Genomic DNA, 17,913 nt, shown 5'->3' with positions numbered 1-17,913 from the left:
ACAGATTGTATGTAAGTATTTATTTCAAACGATCCAGTCAGATTTGTTATATTCTATCCAGAGTCCTAAAAAAAGATGACACTAGTAAGTTATACTAAGTTTTGCTCTATGTTTTACTACAACCAAACTTCATGACTACTGTGGCTCCTCTCCAGGCACGGAGGATCACGAGCGCACACCAGGATTTACAGGTTAAATAAGTTAAGTTGATACTCACTGCTATGTTTACAGCAGGAGGGATGTAAGGACAAATACTTCTGTGTACAGTCATTGACAAATTTATTATATAAACAGTTCATAGAGCAGAAATCAAAGTCTTTCCCTGGCTGCGAATCTACAAACAGAAGGGCAGACAAAGATGTTGATTTTACTTAGAATTAGTGAGGGATGAATCTGGTTATTCTTGGCAGGTCATTCTAGTATACATGCACCATTCCATAGAGGAAAGTCCAGAACAGGACGTAAGTGAAAAGGCCTCCTACAAGACCGCCAGTGAAGAGCAGGCGCCGGGATTTGAAGCACTTGTTCCACCTGCGTCCTGCCTTGAGTATGAGCAGCAGGGAGAGGAGGAACGAGGCGAGGAAGTAAAAGATGAAGCCGTATAGTCCCGTCAGGCCGAGGATGCCGGCCGTGGCCCCAGACAGAGCTGACACCGACGTGCGGCAATAGTCCAGCACAGCGGCGTTTCCCCTCACAGCGACTTCGCTGATGAACTGCGGCCCCTCTCGTTTGGCGACGACCGCTGCCATGTCAGCTCCTGTCTGTCTCCAGAAAAATGTGCTGCTGGAAAAGTGACAAAACATATCAACAGTTACACCTGGATCTGAGGGAATGTTTATTTTTGTCATTCTTCCATTCATGGCTGGGTCACCACAGTTACTCAACCATACCAACACAAATTTGTGCAGGCGTAGTGCTTAATTTACCAATTCAGGTAAGAAGTGGTGAAAAGAGATACACAAATAAATAAGAACAGAGTAGGAGGCAAAAAACAGAGGAAAATTACACATTACCTATTGAGCTGAAGAATATATTGTTATATCATATCGTTATCTAGATATTTATCTCAAAACGAAACAATATGGAAGATGTCAAATTAAGGGTTAACCTATGACAGTGGATTACATGTTCAGATCAAAAAATATAAGGACGCCTCACAAATTTGTGGAGTAACTGCATTTCCTACATCTAGCTGGCATTATTATGCTGGTTTTTTATGCTTAATTTTCATTGTTACACTTAAGATATTTCTGAAGTATTGTGTCCAAGCAGAGGTTGCTGCGAAATGTTTACTTTTATTTTTTAAATATATTTTAATGCAGCCAAAAACAGTGATTGGTCTGTTCAGATCAATACAATCCTTTGTTAAGTCGCTGTATTGTCTACGTCCATTTGGTATCATTATGCTGTTTTTTTAAGCATGCTTAATTTTCACTGTTGCTACACTTAAAATGTAAAATACGCATTAACTCATAGTCATATCGTATTACTATCGAGATCTTTGGCATAAATATCACGGTGTGAAATACTGTCCGTATCCTGTAGCCTTAATTATAACAAATTTAGACAAAAAATGTGTGAACTGGCAGTTAGTTTCCTAAATCAGAGCTTTTTGAGTCAGGAACAGAGACACGCAGCGATCCGCAGAAAAGGAGTGAAAACAGAGGAAAGACTCCACTACGAGCCCGGTTAGGTAACTATACGATACAGTGCGTATAATAATAGTAGTTTCGCTGTCTTTAGTGAAGCTTGGCGTGCAGTAAATGACACGTCCTGTCCGGCGTTAACATGCTGCCATTAGCACCGCTAGCTAACAGCATCCGCTCAGAGCCGCTCACCTGTGACGAACCGAGGAAAATGCGGGGATTCGCGGGCTGAACACAACAAGATTACTGGGACATAATTTACAAAAGTGGCTCAATGTTCAGCCAAACAAGCGATTATCTGAGAGGAATGTAAGTATTGCAGAAACGAAGCGCATTCATCCTAGCTTGCTTAGCGATCCACCACCACAGCCGGCCATGTTCTTCCGCAATGCATTCTGGGGGATAGTGTAATCAGTATCCACAGTGACGAAATACATTTTGAGGTTAGGGTGCAAAACGGGTTATATCACACTAACTAACAAACTAACTAACTAACTAAATATTAAAATTATCCGTTGATATACGTTTTGATTATTTCACACCAGGGCCCATGACAAAATAATGGGACACTGACGTCATCATATTACAGGGGAAACTATCATTAATTATAATTCATTAATTGGATTTTGGATGTTTAAGTAAGAGGGACTCAATGACAGAGTATAGTTCAAACTATACCGGCATAATTAAGCTGATACTGCTAACTCATCGTCTTCTGTTGCATTCAAAACCTCGGAAAATTGGTATTCGTCTCCTACAATATGAAAGCTTGTGGAAAAATAGTTCAACATCCAATCCGAAACGCAGTTATTTGAAGTCAAATCAGCATGGCGCCTTATAGGCTACACACTATTGTTGATATTTTTGTTAGTATTGTTTTTGTTAGTCGAAATACGTTCGACTTTTAGAGCACTTGTGATATTTTTATTGTTTAACCATACAAAGTTGAGATGTAAGGGTGAGCTAAACCCAAATGGAAGATACTTTGCTGCTCTACTACCTTGACAGTATTAGTGCAGTATCTAATATTCAGTGCTACCTGGTTAGCTCATGTTGCCGTCATAACAATAGGTGTGTATTATTTGTGTGCGGATTAGATTAACCTTCACGGTTTCATCCGAGCGGGTTTGAAGTTATAATTTCCGGTTTTAAAGTGTGAATTGAAGGCACCAACACTGCCGTGACTCTTCCTACGGTAGCCGCTTCTGGCAAAAAATGAGACAACTGAAACAGATGAAAACATAGACGTAACCATCGGCAAGGATGTCTCCGTTTATCTTGGGTATAGACCTGGGAACCACCTCCGTCAAAGTGGTTTTATTAGAAGCTAGCTCGAAAACAGTCGTCACAAGCTGCTCTCTGCCAACCGAGTCTGATAGAAGCGACAGCAGCGGGGTGAAGGTGAGTGAAAATGCGATGTAGCGGTGAATCCGCATGGAGAGCGGTCTCTGACCCGGCTGCTGTGTACCTGCTGTACCTCACAGGCCAAGGAGCAGGACCCCGGCCGGATCATCACCACTCTGAACCGCTGCGTCGCCTCCCTGCCCAGAGACCAGCTGCAGCATGTCCGGGGGATCGGACTGTCCGGACAGATGCACGGAGTTTTGTTCTGGAAACACAAGTCCGGTAAGCCCGGCCGCTGCTACCTGTTGTGCCATCTTAATGGCGCCTGCGGTCTAACTGCAACAGTTGTTTTGACTTGCGACACCTGCGACTGTACAGGAGGAAGGAAGAGGGATCCAGATCACCTCTTTTTCTTTCACTCACTCACTCACTCACTCACTCACTCACTTCTTTACTTATTCACTCATTCACTCACTCACTCACTCACTCACTCACTCACTCACTCACTCACTCACTCACTCACTCACTCACTTACTTACTCACTCACTTCTTTACTCACTCACTCAGTCACTCACTTCTTCACTCACTCACTCACTCACTCACTCACTCACTCACTCAGTCCTTTACTTATTCACTCACTCACTCAGTCACTCACTCACTCACCCACTCACTTCTTTACTTATTCACTCATTCATTCACTCACTCACTCACTCACTTACTTACTCACTCACTTACTTACTCACTCACTTCTTTACTCACTCACTCAGTCACTCACTTCTTCACTCTCTTGCTCACTCACTCACTTCTTCACTCACTCACTCACTCACTCACTCACTCACTCACTCACTTCTTTACTTATTCACTCACTCACTCACTCACTCACTTCTTTACTCACTCACTCAGTCACTCACTTTTTCACTCTCGCTCACTCACTCACCCACTCACTTCTTTACTTATTCACTCACTCAATCACTCACTCACTCACTCACTCACTCACTTCTTTACTTGTTTACTCAGTTAGTCAGTCACTCACTCACTTCTTCCCTCACTCACTTCTCTCTCTCTCCTCACTTCTTTACTCACTTGCTTACTTATTTACTCACTCACTCACCCGCTCACTCTCTCTCTCTCTCACTCTCACTCACTTCACTCACTTCACTCACTTCATCACTCACTCACTCACTCACTCACTCACTCAGGCCTGTGATCACAGAGGTGACAGTGCAGCGTGATACTACAGATATGTAATAATCTTAATTCCAAGCTCTTGCAGACAAATTTGTTATTATTCTAACAATAAACCTTGACAGCTTATTTCCATTATGATCGTTCAGTGGATGAGGGAGAGGATTTCAGTAGAGCCAGTTTGGCATGTATGTAGAAGTGATTAACATAAATATTATCATTGTTATTGAAAACTATATTTTCATTTCAGTGGATAAATTACAGTTGCAAAAAGACAATACAGTACAGCACAATATGATTAAAATGCATTGAAAGAGGTGCTCAAGAGTAGAAATGCACGATTTTTGCCGAGTTTTTGCCGATATCCAATATGCTGATATTTTCCAACTCTTTTTGCCGATGCCAATACTGATTTATGCACATATTTTTGTCCACCTTTAATTGCAGAGAACATCAAGTCTTATCTGTAGTCAAATTAACATTTTATAATGCCTGCTCTTATTGTGAAGGTGCACTGGCAGATGCAGACATAAAATACAATACTTTTCAAAATGTCCACATTCCACTGGGCAAATTGAGAAAACTTCTTCAACTTAGGTTATGTAAAACATGCCATATTTATTTTTATACAACTTTTTTTTTTTCAAACAAAACTGTAATATTCATCCTACTGAGACAGGCTTGGATGACACTCTCTCTGAGAAAATCCTGACAACAACCACAACCAGGGCAGAATTAACCTATCTGGCACATCGGCATGACGTATCGGCAGAACTCTTCATTTCAGGTCCATACTGCTATTTTATTTCAAAAGCCGATATTGGGCGATACCGATGTCTCTCAGTATTATCATGCATCCCTATTCGAGAGGCAATCCGAACAAAACTTACACTAAGAACTACATTGTCCCCTGCGACTGTGCTATCATTAGAACAGTTTTCATGAATTTGCTGCTCTAATTTGTTTGAAGTTAGTCAAAATATTACTCTGAAAAGTAGTGGACGAAAGTGCATGTCCTCAACCTGACAGAGAAGATGTCGGTAATGTCTCCCCCTGGTGGCATGACCGTGATTATTTTCTACACAGTGCGGGACATAGGAGGGATAGTAAAGCCATATGTCATTATGAGCGGCACACTCTCTGTACTTTGAAGTCGACACCTCTGTCCTGCGCCTTTTAGATTATTTACCTTCCAAAAAAACAAAGGAGTTGGGCGCCCTGGTGGCTTACGGGATAAGAGCACGTGCCACATATCAAGGCTGAGTCCTGATCACGCCGTTTGCTGCACGTCATGCCCTCTCTCCCCTGCCTTTCCTGTCTCTTTACTGTCACTGAGGCGGACATGCCAAAAAAATAATCGTCAAAAAACAAAGGAGTCATAGTGCAGTTGGTTTCAAGATAATTCTGATGCAATTTGCTCTTGGATGTTTGCCATTTACAGTGCTTTCAAACGCATTCAGGACAATGGTGAATCATGAGTTAAGGGCATATTGAACATACCTTTGAATTAGGGTCCAGCCAAAGTTTTTATGACATGAGTGAATGTGCAAGAATGCGAAAACTCTGGCATTCGTCAGACACTGCCAAGGGCTTCTTTAAGAACAAGCAGATCATAAGTCTTGTCAGAAATCAGTTCCTCCTGTTACCGGGCCACATTAACACCAAACCAGGGGAATTCTCAAGAGTAAGGCTTTGATCCAAAAAGCATGGGGTGTGGGTCACTGGGAGCAAGAGGCAAGCTAGAAACTCTTGATAGGTGAGTGGGAAGGAGGAAGGAATTCTTATGTATTCGTTTTTGTAATCATATGACTCATGAGTAAGATGAACACTAGAGGCTGTGTGTGCTAATATGGAAACGTACCACTTTTTAGAGACTTTAGTGTCTTACCGTAAATACTGGCTGAGATTTCTTTGGCCATGTAAATCGAGGAGTCAGGGATGCAGCAAATAGAGGCAAATGTTGGACTAGGCCATTCGTTTACATTTGTTAATGTTTAAACACAGACTAGAAACATTAGAAAAACATTGACTAACAACAGCCACGAGGATTTGTAAAATGGCTTTCAGAAGAGAGCAGTGTTTGGGACTTCATCATGATTTCTCTGTCTGCAGCTGATTCTTTTAAAGTTGCCTGATTACGAGTAGAGAGGAGCTGGCCAGGTAATAACAAGTAAGAGATGTGCAGCACACGGCTTAATATCCCACCTTAAATCAAATCTTGTGAATCATTCTTCACTTATTGTTATTCCCCCTCTCCAGATCAAATTTTGGTAATATCAGCGAATAATTCACCAAACCCAAACTGATCATGTGCTTTACACAAATCCAACAAGGGACCAAAACTAACATCAGAAATTAATTTTGAGTAGTGAATAACCTCTAATGCCAAGTGGATGTTGTTAGAGATAAGCTTACAATTAATAATAAACCTGCTTGTATCTCATTGATAATTAAATCCAGTCTTGATCCTTTCCACTGGAGTTATAAAGTTCAGTGCTTCAGCTCTGCTTGTCAGTGAGAAACAGGTCAAGGATCACCTAAATAATGTCAACAGTGCCAAAGTCAACAACACAATGATCTTTTTCAAATTTATTGATGTAGTTTGCTGTGAGCATGCAGTCTTAAATACAGTTCCACTCTCATCACAGTGTTTTCAAATACAAAAAAAAATCCTAAAAATCGCCACAGAGTCTTACAGTATGTGATGCAGCCTTGTCCCATTAGCTGCTGTCTAGTGTTCCTGTGGCAGTGACATTTCTGAAGTCTATAAAAGTCGGCAGAGGCTTACCTTGAAAGTACAAATGCTCCATTTGCTTTCCTTTTGTACATTTTCATGATGATGCTGATGCTTTTTGTTACCACCTTTTATTCTCCAGCCCTTCTGATCTTAACCATGTCACTGCCATACTTTCCTCAAAAACAAAAACTGTGACTTTCAAAATTTAGATACTTCCAGTTCTGCACCGTGTGAATTTTCAGCTCATGTTCAATAGATAGCTCTGTTCTTTACCTTAAATAGTAGTCCAGTCATTTTATGAAAAAACCTTGGACAAATTGCAAGAGAAGCAAACTCAACTGATTTTGTATCCTCAGTATGTCCTGAGTGAGGGGAAAAAAGTCCCAAGAAATCCCATTGGTGGAAAGTTTTGAAAATCACCTATTTATGACCACATATTACCAAAAAACACTGTTTTTACCACACAGGGGAAAGGGGTTCAAAATTTTACTTTCAGATATGACTATAAAAATTCACAAGTTGATTACACACACAAAGACAAGAAAAAAAGTCAGTTACAAGTTCTTTGAATTATTCTGTTTACACATGCATATCACACATTTTCTGATTTGATATGCGCTAATAAGGAATATAAGGAATAAATGCCAGAGCCGATATTAAAACAGTGAATTAAAAGGTTACTATATATATCATAACCTTTTAATTCACTGTTATATAGAAACTTTTAATTCAAGGTTACTATATATATAGTAACCTTTTAATTCACTGTTTAAATGTCTCTTCTATCATTTCTTCCTTATATTCCAATTAGCACATATCAAATCAGATAATGTGTGATATGCATGTGTAAACAGAATAATTCAAAGAACTTGTAATTTACTTTTTTTCTTGTCTTTGTGTGTGTAATCAACCTGTGAATTTGTGTGTTAAAAACAGTGTTTTTTGGTAATATGTGGTCATAAATAGGTGATTTTCAAAACTTTCCACCAATGGGATTTCTTGGGACTTTTTTCCCCTCACTCAGGACAAACTGAGGATACAAAATCAGTTGAGTTTGCTTCTCTTGCAATTTGTCCTAGGTTGACCCCAATTTTGGCCTAAAATTACTGGACTATAGAGAGATGTTCACTTTCCAGCATGAAGCACTATTTTTAACCACAGTCACAGGTAGAAAGTTGTTAAAATGTTAAAAAACTTGCCCTTACGGTCAGTCAGGACGGCCTTAAGTATATCAGCTGAGATATTTTATAGATCAGCAAATTATTACGCAATTATTAATATAAAAGTGTCAAGATGTTTTTCTTAATTTGTAATTATGATTGGATCCAACAAAAATAGGTTAGATTTTACGTTATGGGTACCTGTGGAGAAATTTGGCAGTTTTAGCAGCGAGCAGTAACAGGATCTATCAGTGAACAATAGTGTGTAAACAAGAGTGCAGAACCTGCAGAGGCCATTTAATCCTCTTGACCTTTTCTGCACTTTGAGTTTGCACTGCCTCAATTCAAAACACACCTTCAGGATTTTTTTTGGTCACTGTTTACACACAGAAACCCATAAATTCAAAATTAAGTTTGTGATTAAAAAACTATCACAGCTTATCAAATCAGTTAGCGTTAAACCCCTTTGCAGCGAGTTGCATCCAAATTCCTTTCAGTGTCTTTTTAAGATGTCCTGTGGCAAATTGGACATGTCTCAGAGTAAAACACACACATATAGCAGTTCACAGATGCGAGTGTGTGTGTGTGTGTGTGTGTGTGTGTGTGTGTGTGTGTGTGTGTGTGTGTGTGTGTGTGTGTGTGTGTGTGTGTCAGGGCAGAAACTGAAGCCTCAGATGCAAAAGAGGAGGTTTGTACAATTCAGAGGCAGAGTTCTGAGGAAATAGTGATATGGGAAATGGTATTAAAACAACTTATGAAGTGTTGAAAGTTCACCGTAGCAATATAGCGCCATCATCAGGAAATGTAAAAATACTGAACTAGATTAGATTAGAGTGTACAAAAGGGATTTCTCATGAAAAATTCCCACAGGTAATGACAATAACTGAGTCCTCATCTCCCCTCTCCTACAAATCAGCCATGTCCACAAGACCATACTAAGTAGGCTAGCACACTGCAAAAACACCACATATCAATCACTTGGCTGTACACAACAAGTGAAAAAACACCGGTAAATAAATTATTCATATATTGAACATGAAGGTCATCTTGTTATACATCTAAATCATCAATCACAGTGAAACCATGACAGTTTACACCATACAATTATGGGTTACATCAGTATTATCCACGTTGGTGGAAAAATGATGAATTGGATACACTATAGAACAGCATCAGCTTTCCTTTGATTTAAAATATAATGCCAAAGTTGAAGCCACTTTCTGAAAAAGAAGGTGACATTACAGCAGCCTGGAGTTTGCCACATGTGAGACTCTTGAGGTTAGGATGGAAAAGGTTGTTTGATTTATTAAACCAGACCTGAAGTCATCAGCTGTAATGCAAGAATGGAGCCAAATGTAAGACAATGCTTGAAGAGAACCCGGTGGAGAGAGCCACAGACCTGTGACTGAGCTGACAGTTTGTGGTCCAACAGGACCCTGACCCTGAACATTCAGCCAGATTAACGTTGGATTGACTTCAGGGCAAGGATATGAAAGACCGCAAGTGGCTCAGCCAAAGCCCAGACTTGAACCTCATTAAAAATCTGTGGAGTGACTCAAGGATATCCGTTCAGAGACACTCCCTCCCTATCCCGCTTGACCGAGCTTTAGCAAATCTGCAAGTCAGAACGAGAGAAAATCCCCAAATCCAGATGTGCCAGTCTGATACAGAAGCATCCATGAAGAGCTGAGGCTGAGATCGCTGCCAAGGCTGCCCCGCCAAAATACAGGCTCGGAGGGTGGAATATTTATTTAGATTAGTTATTTCTGTATTTGTATAACAACATGCTTTCCCCTTTCCTTATGGGGTATTTGTGTAGACTGTTGACGTAAAATGCAGAAATAATGCTAAGTGTCAAAAACACTCAAGGTGACATTTGATATGAAGCAGGAATGTATGAGTGAAGAATGTGTATTAATTATTATAACTTGCACTGACAGGTTGTGAAACAGCAGCAGTAGTGTTTGTCGCTGCAGTACTTACTGCAGTATTGGACAGTGTAAAAAGTTTAGTTTTAACCCCCTTTGCAGTTGTCTAAAGGCTTAAAAATCCCTCTTAAACCTGTCTGCTCCCTGTCATTTGCATCTGTCATAACTATTCAGAACAAAAATAATCCATTCATAACTAAAATACATTTTCAAGGTAATAATGGATCAATGATCATGGATCAAGTCTGTTTCATGGAGATGTTCATAATGTTTAGTAGTACCATTACTACACCTGCACACATATACTGTGTATATGTGTGCAGGTGTGTGTGTCTGTATGTGTATATTGTTCTTTCTATCTTATTAACAGGGAGATCCAGCATTTCATGTCACCATGTCACCCCCTGGTGGTATCACCCAAAACTAGCGAGACAAGCCTTGACCTCAGAACAATATAAATTTATATTACTGATGAGTTGATATTCATGTAACAGATTTTTTTTTTTTTTTAAAGTCAAACAGGGATTTTTTTTTTAGGAAAAAGAGTGCTGTGGCAAAATTTAAGCTTTGAATTTAATCACAGAGAAGTAATTCTTAGTGTTTCGGAAAAGAAGAAAAAGCATTATTAGGACTTCACTCAGGAGTGAGTGCTCTCTCTCCTGTCCAGGTTGTGACTGGAAGGGAGACTCCTTCAGAGCCAAAGACACCAGCCAGCTCATCACCTGGCAGGACGGGCGCTGCAGCAGCAGCTTCCTGTCCTCTCTTCCCAAACCAGACTCACACCTGAGCTTGGCCACGGGGTTTGGCTGCACCACCATCTTCTGGTACATGAAACACAGGTCAGCCAAGCGTGTTTTTTTTTAACCCAGTGTTGAGATGGAGCTCATTGCTTGTTGACGCTCTGTGAAATCTGAAGGTGATGTGCTGGTTTTCGTGCAGGCAAGAGTTCCTTGAGGACTTCACGGCTGCAGGCACCATCCAGGACTATGTGGTTTCCATGCTGTGTGGTTTGGACGGGTGTGTGATGACCCCTCAGAACGCAGCCAGCTGGGGCTACTTCAACTCAACCACCAACCAGTGGAACCATGACATGTATGTGGAGCCCCGACCTTCATCTTTAACCAACTCTTCTTCTTTAATCTAAACTGGCATGAGGTGGGGGTTTTCTTCATAACTGACATTGGGTGAAGAGCTACATGCATGATGTGTTTCCTACTGTACGTGCATGCAACCACCTTACAAGTTGAATCCATTACATGCTTATGGTGTTAGTATGGTGTGTGTATTAAAAACCTGCGTAACAACAAGCAACTTTGTGTGTGCATGCTCTAGTCTGAAGGATGCCGGCTTCCCTCTGCGCCTGCTTCCTCAGTGTGTGGCGTCTGGTAGCTTGGCGGGACAGACGTGCTCTGCCTGGCATGGCATCCCTGCTCACACACCAGTAGGGGCCGCCCTGGGAGATTTCCAGTGCGCTGTGTACTCCTGCATGATTGGCCGGACTGATGCAGGTGAAGCAGGGGGGCCAGTCCTGTCTCTCGGGCCGGGATCACACTTCATGCTGTCAGCGCATTAACAGACAGCTCATTCATTTCAGATTTTTGCAGCAACATGTTGCAGCTGCATCATCATTTTGTTGTGGTAAAGATGTTGCATGTGTTGGATTTTCTCCCACTTACACATAGATAATGCATGTTTTAACTAAAACAAGTGTGGTTTAGCCATGGTTACTGTTGATTTATGAAGGGTGGAACTCACAAAAATTGAAAGATTAAAATATAGATTATAAAGTATGAAAAAAGTTATAGAGAATGTAATTGATTTGATTAATTCATTTATACAGTAATTCATGAGATGCTTTATGAATAATTTCATCAGCTCAGTTACACTTTTATCATTCTTTGTGCAACATTCATCAACTTTTATCATTTAATTTTTATGAGTTCCACCCTTCATATTCATTCTGTGACGTTTTTGTAATAAAAACATTTCGTCAGTGACTCAGAGTTGCAAGTAAAATATGATGATTCATCCATACATCCATTTTCCGTTCCCAGTAAATCCTAGTCAGGGTCTATTCCAGCAGGCAGAGGGTAGGAAGACACCCTGGACAGGTTGCCAGTCCATCACAGGGCTAACAAACTATATTATTAATAATAATATTTCCCTTGATTTGTATAGCACTTTTAAAAAAAAGTGTTTTCCAGCCAACTGCTTTACAACTTATTCATTTATTTAGCTTATTCGTTTATTTACAGTTTATTTATACAGTGTAGCAGTGCATAAATACATTCCTTACTGTTTCTTACTAGACACAGTTTACAAAAGCACAGCGAAGCAAGCAGTGCAGAGCTGATGAGCCTTCGTTTCAGTGTATTAAAGTCCTTTATGTCTTTATTTAATTTAAACTCTAATGTTCACTATGCAAAATTGTGGGTTGACTACGTTTTCACTCATCTGACAAAAATTGTGGAATAAGCACGTAATTTATCCTCCCAATGCAGGAAAAACATGAGTCATTTTTGAGCAACAGGATCTGTGTGCAGAGCTCAGTTCAGTCAGCACTGCGTTATGGATGAAGTGTAATCCCAACATCAGTATCTGCTGTTTGTCTCTGTTGTGCTTTCGGTGATTGTTTGTATCCTCCTCACTGTTTCCTAGTTCTTAACATCAGCACCTCGGCCCAGCTCACCTATGCCATGCCGGCTCATTTCAAACCTCCGGATGCCCCTCAGCCCGCTTCCCCCGTCTCTTACTTCCCCTACTTTGACGGCTCCTACCTGGCAGTGGCAGCGTCACTCAATGGAGGAAATGTATTGGCCACTTTTGTGGGGATTCTCAGTGATTGGATGAAAGAGCTCGGTATGTGTATTTACCTTTTTTAACATCTGCTTATGAAAAAGAACAGTAGAGATCCTGCCACAGATTTTAGGACACTGCACATACAGCACAGCAAAAATAAAAGGTCCTATATGAATATAAAAGGAATATTATAGTGATCCAAACCAAACCAAACTTTCTTAAAACTTTATTTAAAATAGAACATTAGATAAGAGAAGAAGAAAAAAAGACAATAAAACACCACCATCCTCTCTCTTTGTGCCTATAAAGACTCTATACCTTTACAGTTTCACCCATAGTGCAGTATAGAATCAACACTCTGTATCTATGCAAATCTCAGGTATAGGAGGAAACATCCAAATACATAAGTGGTAAAATGACTTAAGATTTCATAAAAAGTCATAGGTAAATGAAAGAAAAAGGCTCCAAAGAAAATAAGCAAATAAAAGTAATGAAATGAGATTAAATTAAATGATAAAATGGGACCAAGAACAAAAGCTTAAAGGAATAAAGCAAAGCTGAACCGAATGATTCACATTTTGCTTGAAACCACTATCCTTGTGTCACTAGGAAGGTACTACATACACAGTGGAAGTTCCTCTGGTGGTGTTATAGTGATATTTTTAGGCTGATGTTAAAAATGTGACTTTAATTTTTATCCCCATGTCCGTGCCATAAGGAGCTAAATTCCTTTTTTTCATCCACAAAAGGAGTGGAGCTGAGCGAGTCGAGTTTATTTGAGAAGCTGATCGATTGCGGCCTGAGCCAGGAGAGCACTGACCTGAGGGTGAGTCCCACCATCCTGGGAGAGAGACACAACCCGCTCTGCCTGGGTCAGGTGACCAACATCTCTACCTCCAACCTCTCCCTGGGTCATGTGACCAGGGCACTCTGCCGCGGGCTCGTGGACAACATCACATCCATGATGCCTGTGGAGTGCCTGCAGGAGGCCGGGGTCAGCCGGATCGTGGGCAGCGGGAGCGCCCTCTCTCGCAATCTGGTGCTGCGGCAGGAGGTGGAGAGGGCGTTTCCTCTGCCGGTGGAGTACGGACAAAACGTGGACTCTGCCGTGGGCGTGGCCATGGTCTTCTGTGATCGACTCTGAACCAGAACCTCAATCCAAAGGAGATTGCTTGTTTGTTTACGCAAATAGTCCAATTTTTGATGAACAAAACGAATACAAATGAGCTGCAATACATGACTTTCACCTTCCAGTTATAATGTAATTCATGATAAACTGTAAGTTATTTGCACGGTTTAAAAAAAAAAAAATTCTTAAGCCTTATTTACCAACAGGACCTGCATGAAGGTTGACTGCCCTGTGCAGTTTTCCTAAGCCCCAGTGCAGCTGGTGTGTGCTTAAGCAGCTCTATGTTTAATGTTTTATTTAATTTTTAATTTAATTTTTTTTTTTAATTTTTTGAATGACTTATCCTAGCTGCTGGTGACAGCTAAAATACCCTGAAACATTCAACGATTTAAAAAAAAAAAAAAAAAAAGCCTTTGGTGATCAACCAGTTGCCATTTTCCACTTTGGGGTCAATTTTGTTGTTGGGTGGTGTATTTTTTTATTCTCTTCAATAACAGGCCAAATGCAGATTACAGTCGCATTACACCATATCATTCACTACAGATTCCACTGCAGATGGAAAAGCTGATGCTATCTAAAACCTTAACAGGAAGCATCAAGTTTTATCATCAGTGCTTCAGCATCAGATAGCAACAGCTACATTTCATACCAATGTTCAATGTTCAACAACAGTAATTAAAAAAACAATGCAATGCAGGTTAAAGACATGCTCTAAATAAGGGGCATGCCTCTCACCTTTTATTCAGTAGAAAAACTCAGTCGGTGCTTTTGCTGCCTCCGTGGCTGTTGCTTTTTCCACCTACACATACAGTATGACCAACCAGCTGCATGCAGCAGGTTTACAGCCATTTTTCTTCAAACAGCTACATTTACAGATGATCTGTCTGCAAGAGCATAGAGATACAGACTCAGATCTTTGTGCTCCTTCACAATGTACCGCAGGCCTTCAAGGAAACACTTGTTATGAGCAGCTTCCAACGGGTGGCTTCAATTCTTCCTCGCAGTGACCTTCTAGTCACAAAGCAGCTCCTCTAACCTTTACAGAGCTTTAGTTTCGTTTCAAGTGAAATGCTTTGGTCTGTCCAGGTTTTATTGAGGTTGGTGACTGCTGCCTTTGGTTTGCCCAGTTTTGATTTTAAGTCTCATTCTCTGTCTCCAAACTACAGCTACATGAATTCAAAAGTTGTTTTTCATCCTAATGATTTGCTTTCAAGGAGGTGGGAGGTTTAAGTTTGACTGTTAATCTTGATGGATTTTTTTTTTCTTGCATCTGACTTTGAGCAACGGCAGCTGAATTTCTCAGTTCAGTCAGGCTCCACTAGACTATTTACTTGTTTTTAATTCATTGTTAGCTGTTTGGTTCAAGATCCAGTCTTAATTCAATTAGAGGTAAATCAGATCAGAATAAGAAGAAATAGGAGAACAGACCCCTTTGGTCTGAATTCTCCAGGTGGGTAAATTTCATGAGGGACTTAAATCTCTGTCTCTTGATAAGTGCTCTTAATGTTATCTGTATTTTTAGATGCAAGTCCATAATTTCAGATTTGAGTCATGGAATTTCCTTCACATGAAGTTTGATATTTGGCATAATTATGGATGATTTACATGAAATATTCGGAGCAACAGTGTTATTGACTTGTAATTTTCTAGGATGATGAGCAACTAATTTTTCTACAACCAGACCAGAGGACCCTGTCAACATTACTGCCAGTGGTTCAATCGCAAGATCGAATAATAGGGGACTCAAAGGGCAACCCTGTCTTGAGCCACGGGACAGAGGGAAATATTCAGGGAGTATCCTATTTGTTCGTACCCAAGCTTGCGTGGCTGTATACAAAATCTTGCTCCATGAACAGAAAGAAGGCCCAAATCCAAATTTCTCCAACGTGGTGAAAAGGAAATTATATTGGACTCTATCAAATGCTTTAAAAGCATCCATAGATATTATAATTTCAGGCTCCGCCTCATTGGGTTGGTATATAATATTAAACACACGACGTAGATTACTTGACAGTTGCCTACCTGCAATAAAGCCTGTCTGATCAAGATGTGTCAATTTAGGCATAATATCTTCAAGTCTGCCACCTAGTACTTTAGCTAAAATTTTGTAGTCACAACAAAGTAAACTAATTGGGCGACAGGACTCACATAACAATGGATCCTTGTTTTTTTTTTGAGCCACAATGAAATGGAGGCCTGTGTCATAGTTGGAGGAAGAGTCTTACGGTTGAGGACTTCTTCAAATAATTTAGTCAAAACTGGAACTAATTTAGGGCCAAAAATTTTAGAGAATTCTATCGGATACCCATCAGGGCCTGGTGCCTTGCTGGATTTCATTTTTTTGATTGCACAATCAATTTCTACAGCCGTTATATGCCTCTCTAAAAGATTTCTGTCTGCTTCAACCAATGAGGGCATCTCCATCTCACTAAAAAAGTCCTCCACTAGATTAAAACTGGCCACCTCAGATGAATAGAGATCCTCATAGAAAGATCTAAATCTGTTATTGATTTCCCTCTGGTCCGCGACAACTTTGCCCTCCTCGTCTTTTATTGCAGATAAGAAGCCCGCTGTTGCAGACTGTTTGAGTTGGTGACACAAGAGCTTACTGGCGCGCTCCCCATGTTCGTAAAAAGCATGGCGTGATTTCAGATGAAGGTCTAAAGCACTGTCGTGAGTGAGGGAATCAAATTCTGCTTTGAGAGAAAGTCTCTCCTTCTATAAGTTTTTTACGATGGCGAAATGGAATGAAGATGGTCAACCTCTTTTATCCTGACAGCTAACTCTGAGGCATGTTTAGATTTTCTTTTAGTATCACTGGCGTTATAGGAAATCGCTTGACCGCTAACATATGCCTTCAAGGTTTCCCACAACGTGCAGTAGCTTATCTCAGGAGATTCATTGGTTTCAAGAAATAGAACAGTATGGGAGTTAATGAAGTCAACAAACTTCCTATGTGCCAGTAATCTTGGGTTCAGGCGCCATGTACACTGGGGAGGCACATTTTCTGGAAAGCACAGCTTCAAAAGAACAGGGCTATGGCCAGATATGACTATGCTGCCATATTCTACTTGTTTGATTATGGGTAGTAGCTTTTGGTCAATTAGGAAATAGTCAATTCTGGTATAGGTTTGGTGTACGGGGGAGAAGAAGGAGAACTGTTTGTTCGTTGGGTATTTGAATTTCCAGGGGTCAATCACGCCATACGCCTGGAGAAATGAATTTATATAGCGTGCAGATTTAGAGAGCGTGATGGGCTTCAAGCTTGAGCGGTCCAGCTCCTTATTTAGGATACAGTTCAGATCTGGAGCTAGAATCAAATCATATGAGTCTAAATCTGGTATAACTGAGAAGAGGGGATCAACATTATCCCAATTAGGGGCGTAAACATTAACCAAGACCATTGGCCCCTGAATGATGATATAACACCCCTCACTGCCCATCAAGTCTGAGAGTGATCTTTGTTTACCAACTTAGTTTCTCGTAAGAATACTATGTCAGATTTAAGTTTACTTAAATGGGCAAACAACTTAATTCTCTTGATCACACTATTCAATCCCCTTACATTCCAACTCACCATTGTTGTGTCTACACCGCCTAGACCTTTAGCCATCAATAATAATAATAAGGTCAAAGGACCTTACAAGGAATGTCGCTAATTGCATTGTTATTAGTGATAGCACTTTGATCCATTTATCTTTCTTGATCAGGATTGTGTTGTAATGATTACATTCACAGTTTTCTTCACCACTGACTCAGCTGTTCTTATCTGACTTAATTTATGACATGATTAAGGTGAAAATAAACCAGTGTTAACAACTCCTTTCTGTGTCAGATGTTGAGAGATTTTAAGTTTGGTGCCGCTGAATTAATTCATTGGTTCTCAACCATTTTTGCACATGAAGTGGCACCATCTTCCAAGCCCTCTTCACAGGTTGATGAAGAGTTCAGCTGAAAATTGATTTTCCTCTCTCAGGTGGTGCCA

The 17,913-nt window shown here is 40.4% G+C and overlaps 2 protein-coding genes across 3 annotated transcripts; one reads left to right on the top strand and one right to left on the bottom strand.

The window, feature by feature from the left end:
• Positions 1 to 5: 5 nt before the first annotated feature.
• emc6 (ER membrane protein complex subunit 6) lies at positions 6 to 2,055 on the bottom strand. 2 transcript variants are annotated; one of them, XM_030068529.1, is made up of 2 exons: positions 1,839 to 2,055; positions 6 to 783 (listed from the first exon to the last, which is right to left on the bottom strand). In XM_030068529.1, the coding sequence occupies exon 2, from the start codon at positions 747 to 749 to the stop codon at positions 417 to 419; it is 333 nt and encodes a 110-aa protein (XP_029924389.1). In that variant the 5' UTR covers positions 750 to 783; positions 1,839 to 2,055; the 3' UTR covers positions 6 to 416. The 2 variants fall into 2 exon arrangements, with proteins under 2 accessions (XP_029924389.1, XP_029924390.1); XM_030068530.1 differs by having other exon boundaries at positions 6 to 780.
• An 800-nt stretch (positions 2,056 to 2,855) lies between these two features.
• Positions 2,856 to 17,749, top strand: shpk (sedoheptulokinase). The gene is made up of 7 exons (XM_030068301.1): positions 2,856 to 3,047; positions 3,131 to 3,272; positions 10,668 to 10,839; positions 10,940 to 11,092; positions 11,333 to 11,508; positions 12,659 to 12,859; positions 13,549 to 17,749. Exons 1-7 carry the CDS (start codon positions 2,910 to 2,912, stop codon positions 13,941 to 13,943), a joined length of 1,377 nt encoding a protein of 458 aa, XP_029924161.1. The 5' UTR covers positions 2,856 to 2,909; the 3' UTR covers positions 13,944 to 17,749.
• The last annotated feature ends 164 nt before the right edge of the window (positions 17,750 to 17,913 follow it).

This window comes from Myripristis murdjan, chromosome 14, assembly GCF_902150065.1.
Source record: "Myripristis murdjan chromosome 14, fMyrMur1.1, whole genome shotgun sequence".
Taxonomy (NCBI): Eukaryota; Metazoa; Chordata; class Actinopteri; order Holocentriformes; family Holocentridae; genus Myripristis; species Myripristis murdjan.
Note: the sequence above shows the minus strand (reverse complement) of the source record. Positions and strands in the feature narration are given on the sequence as shown.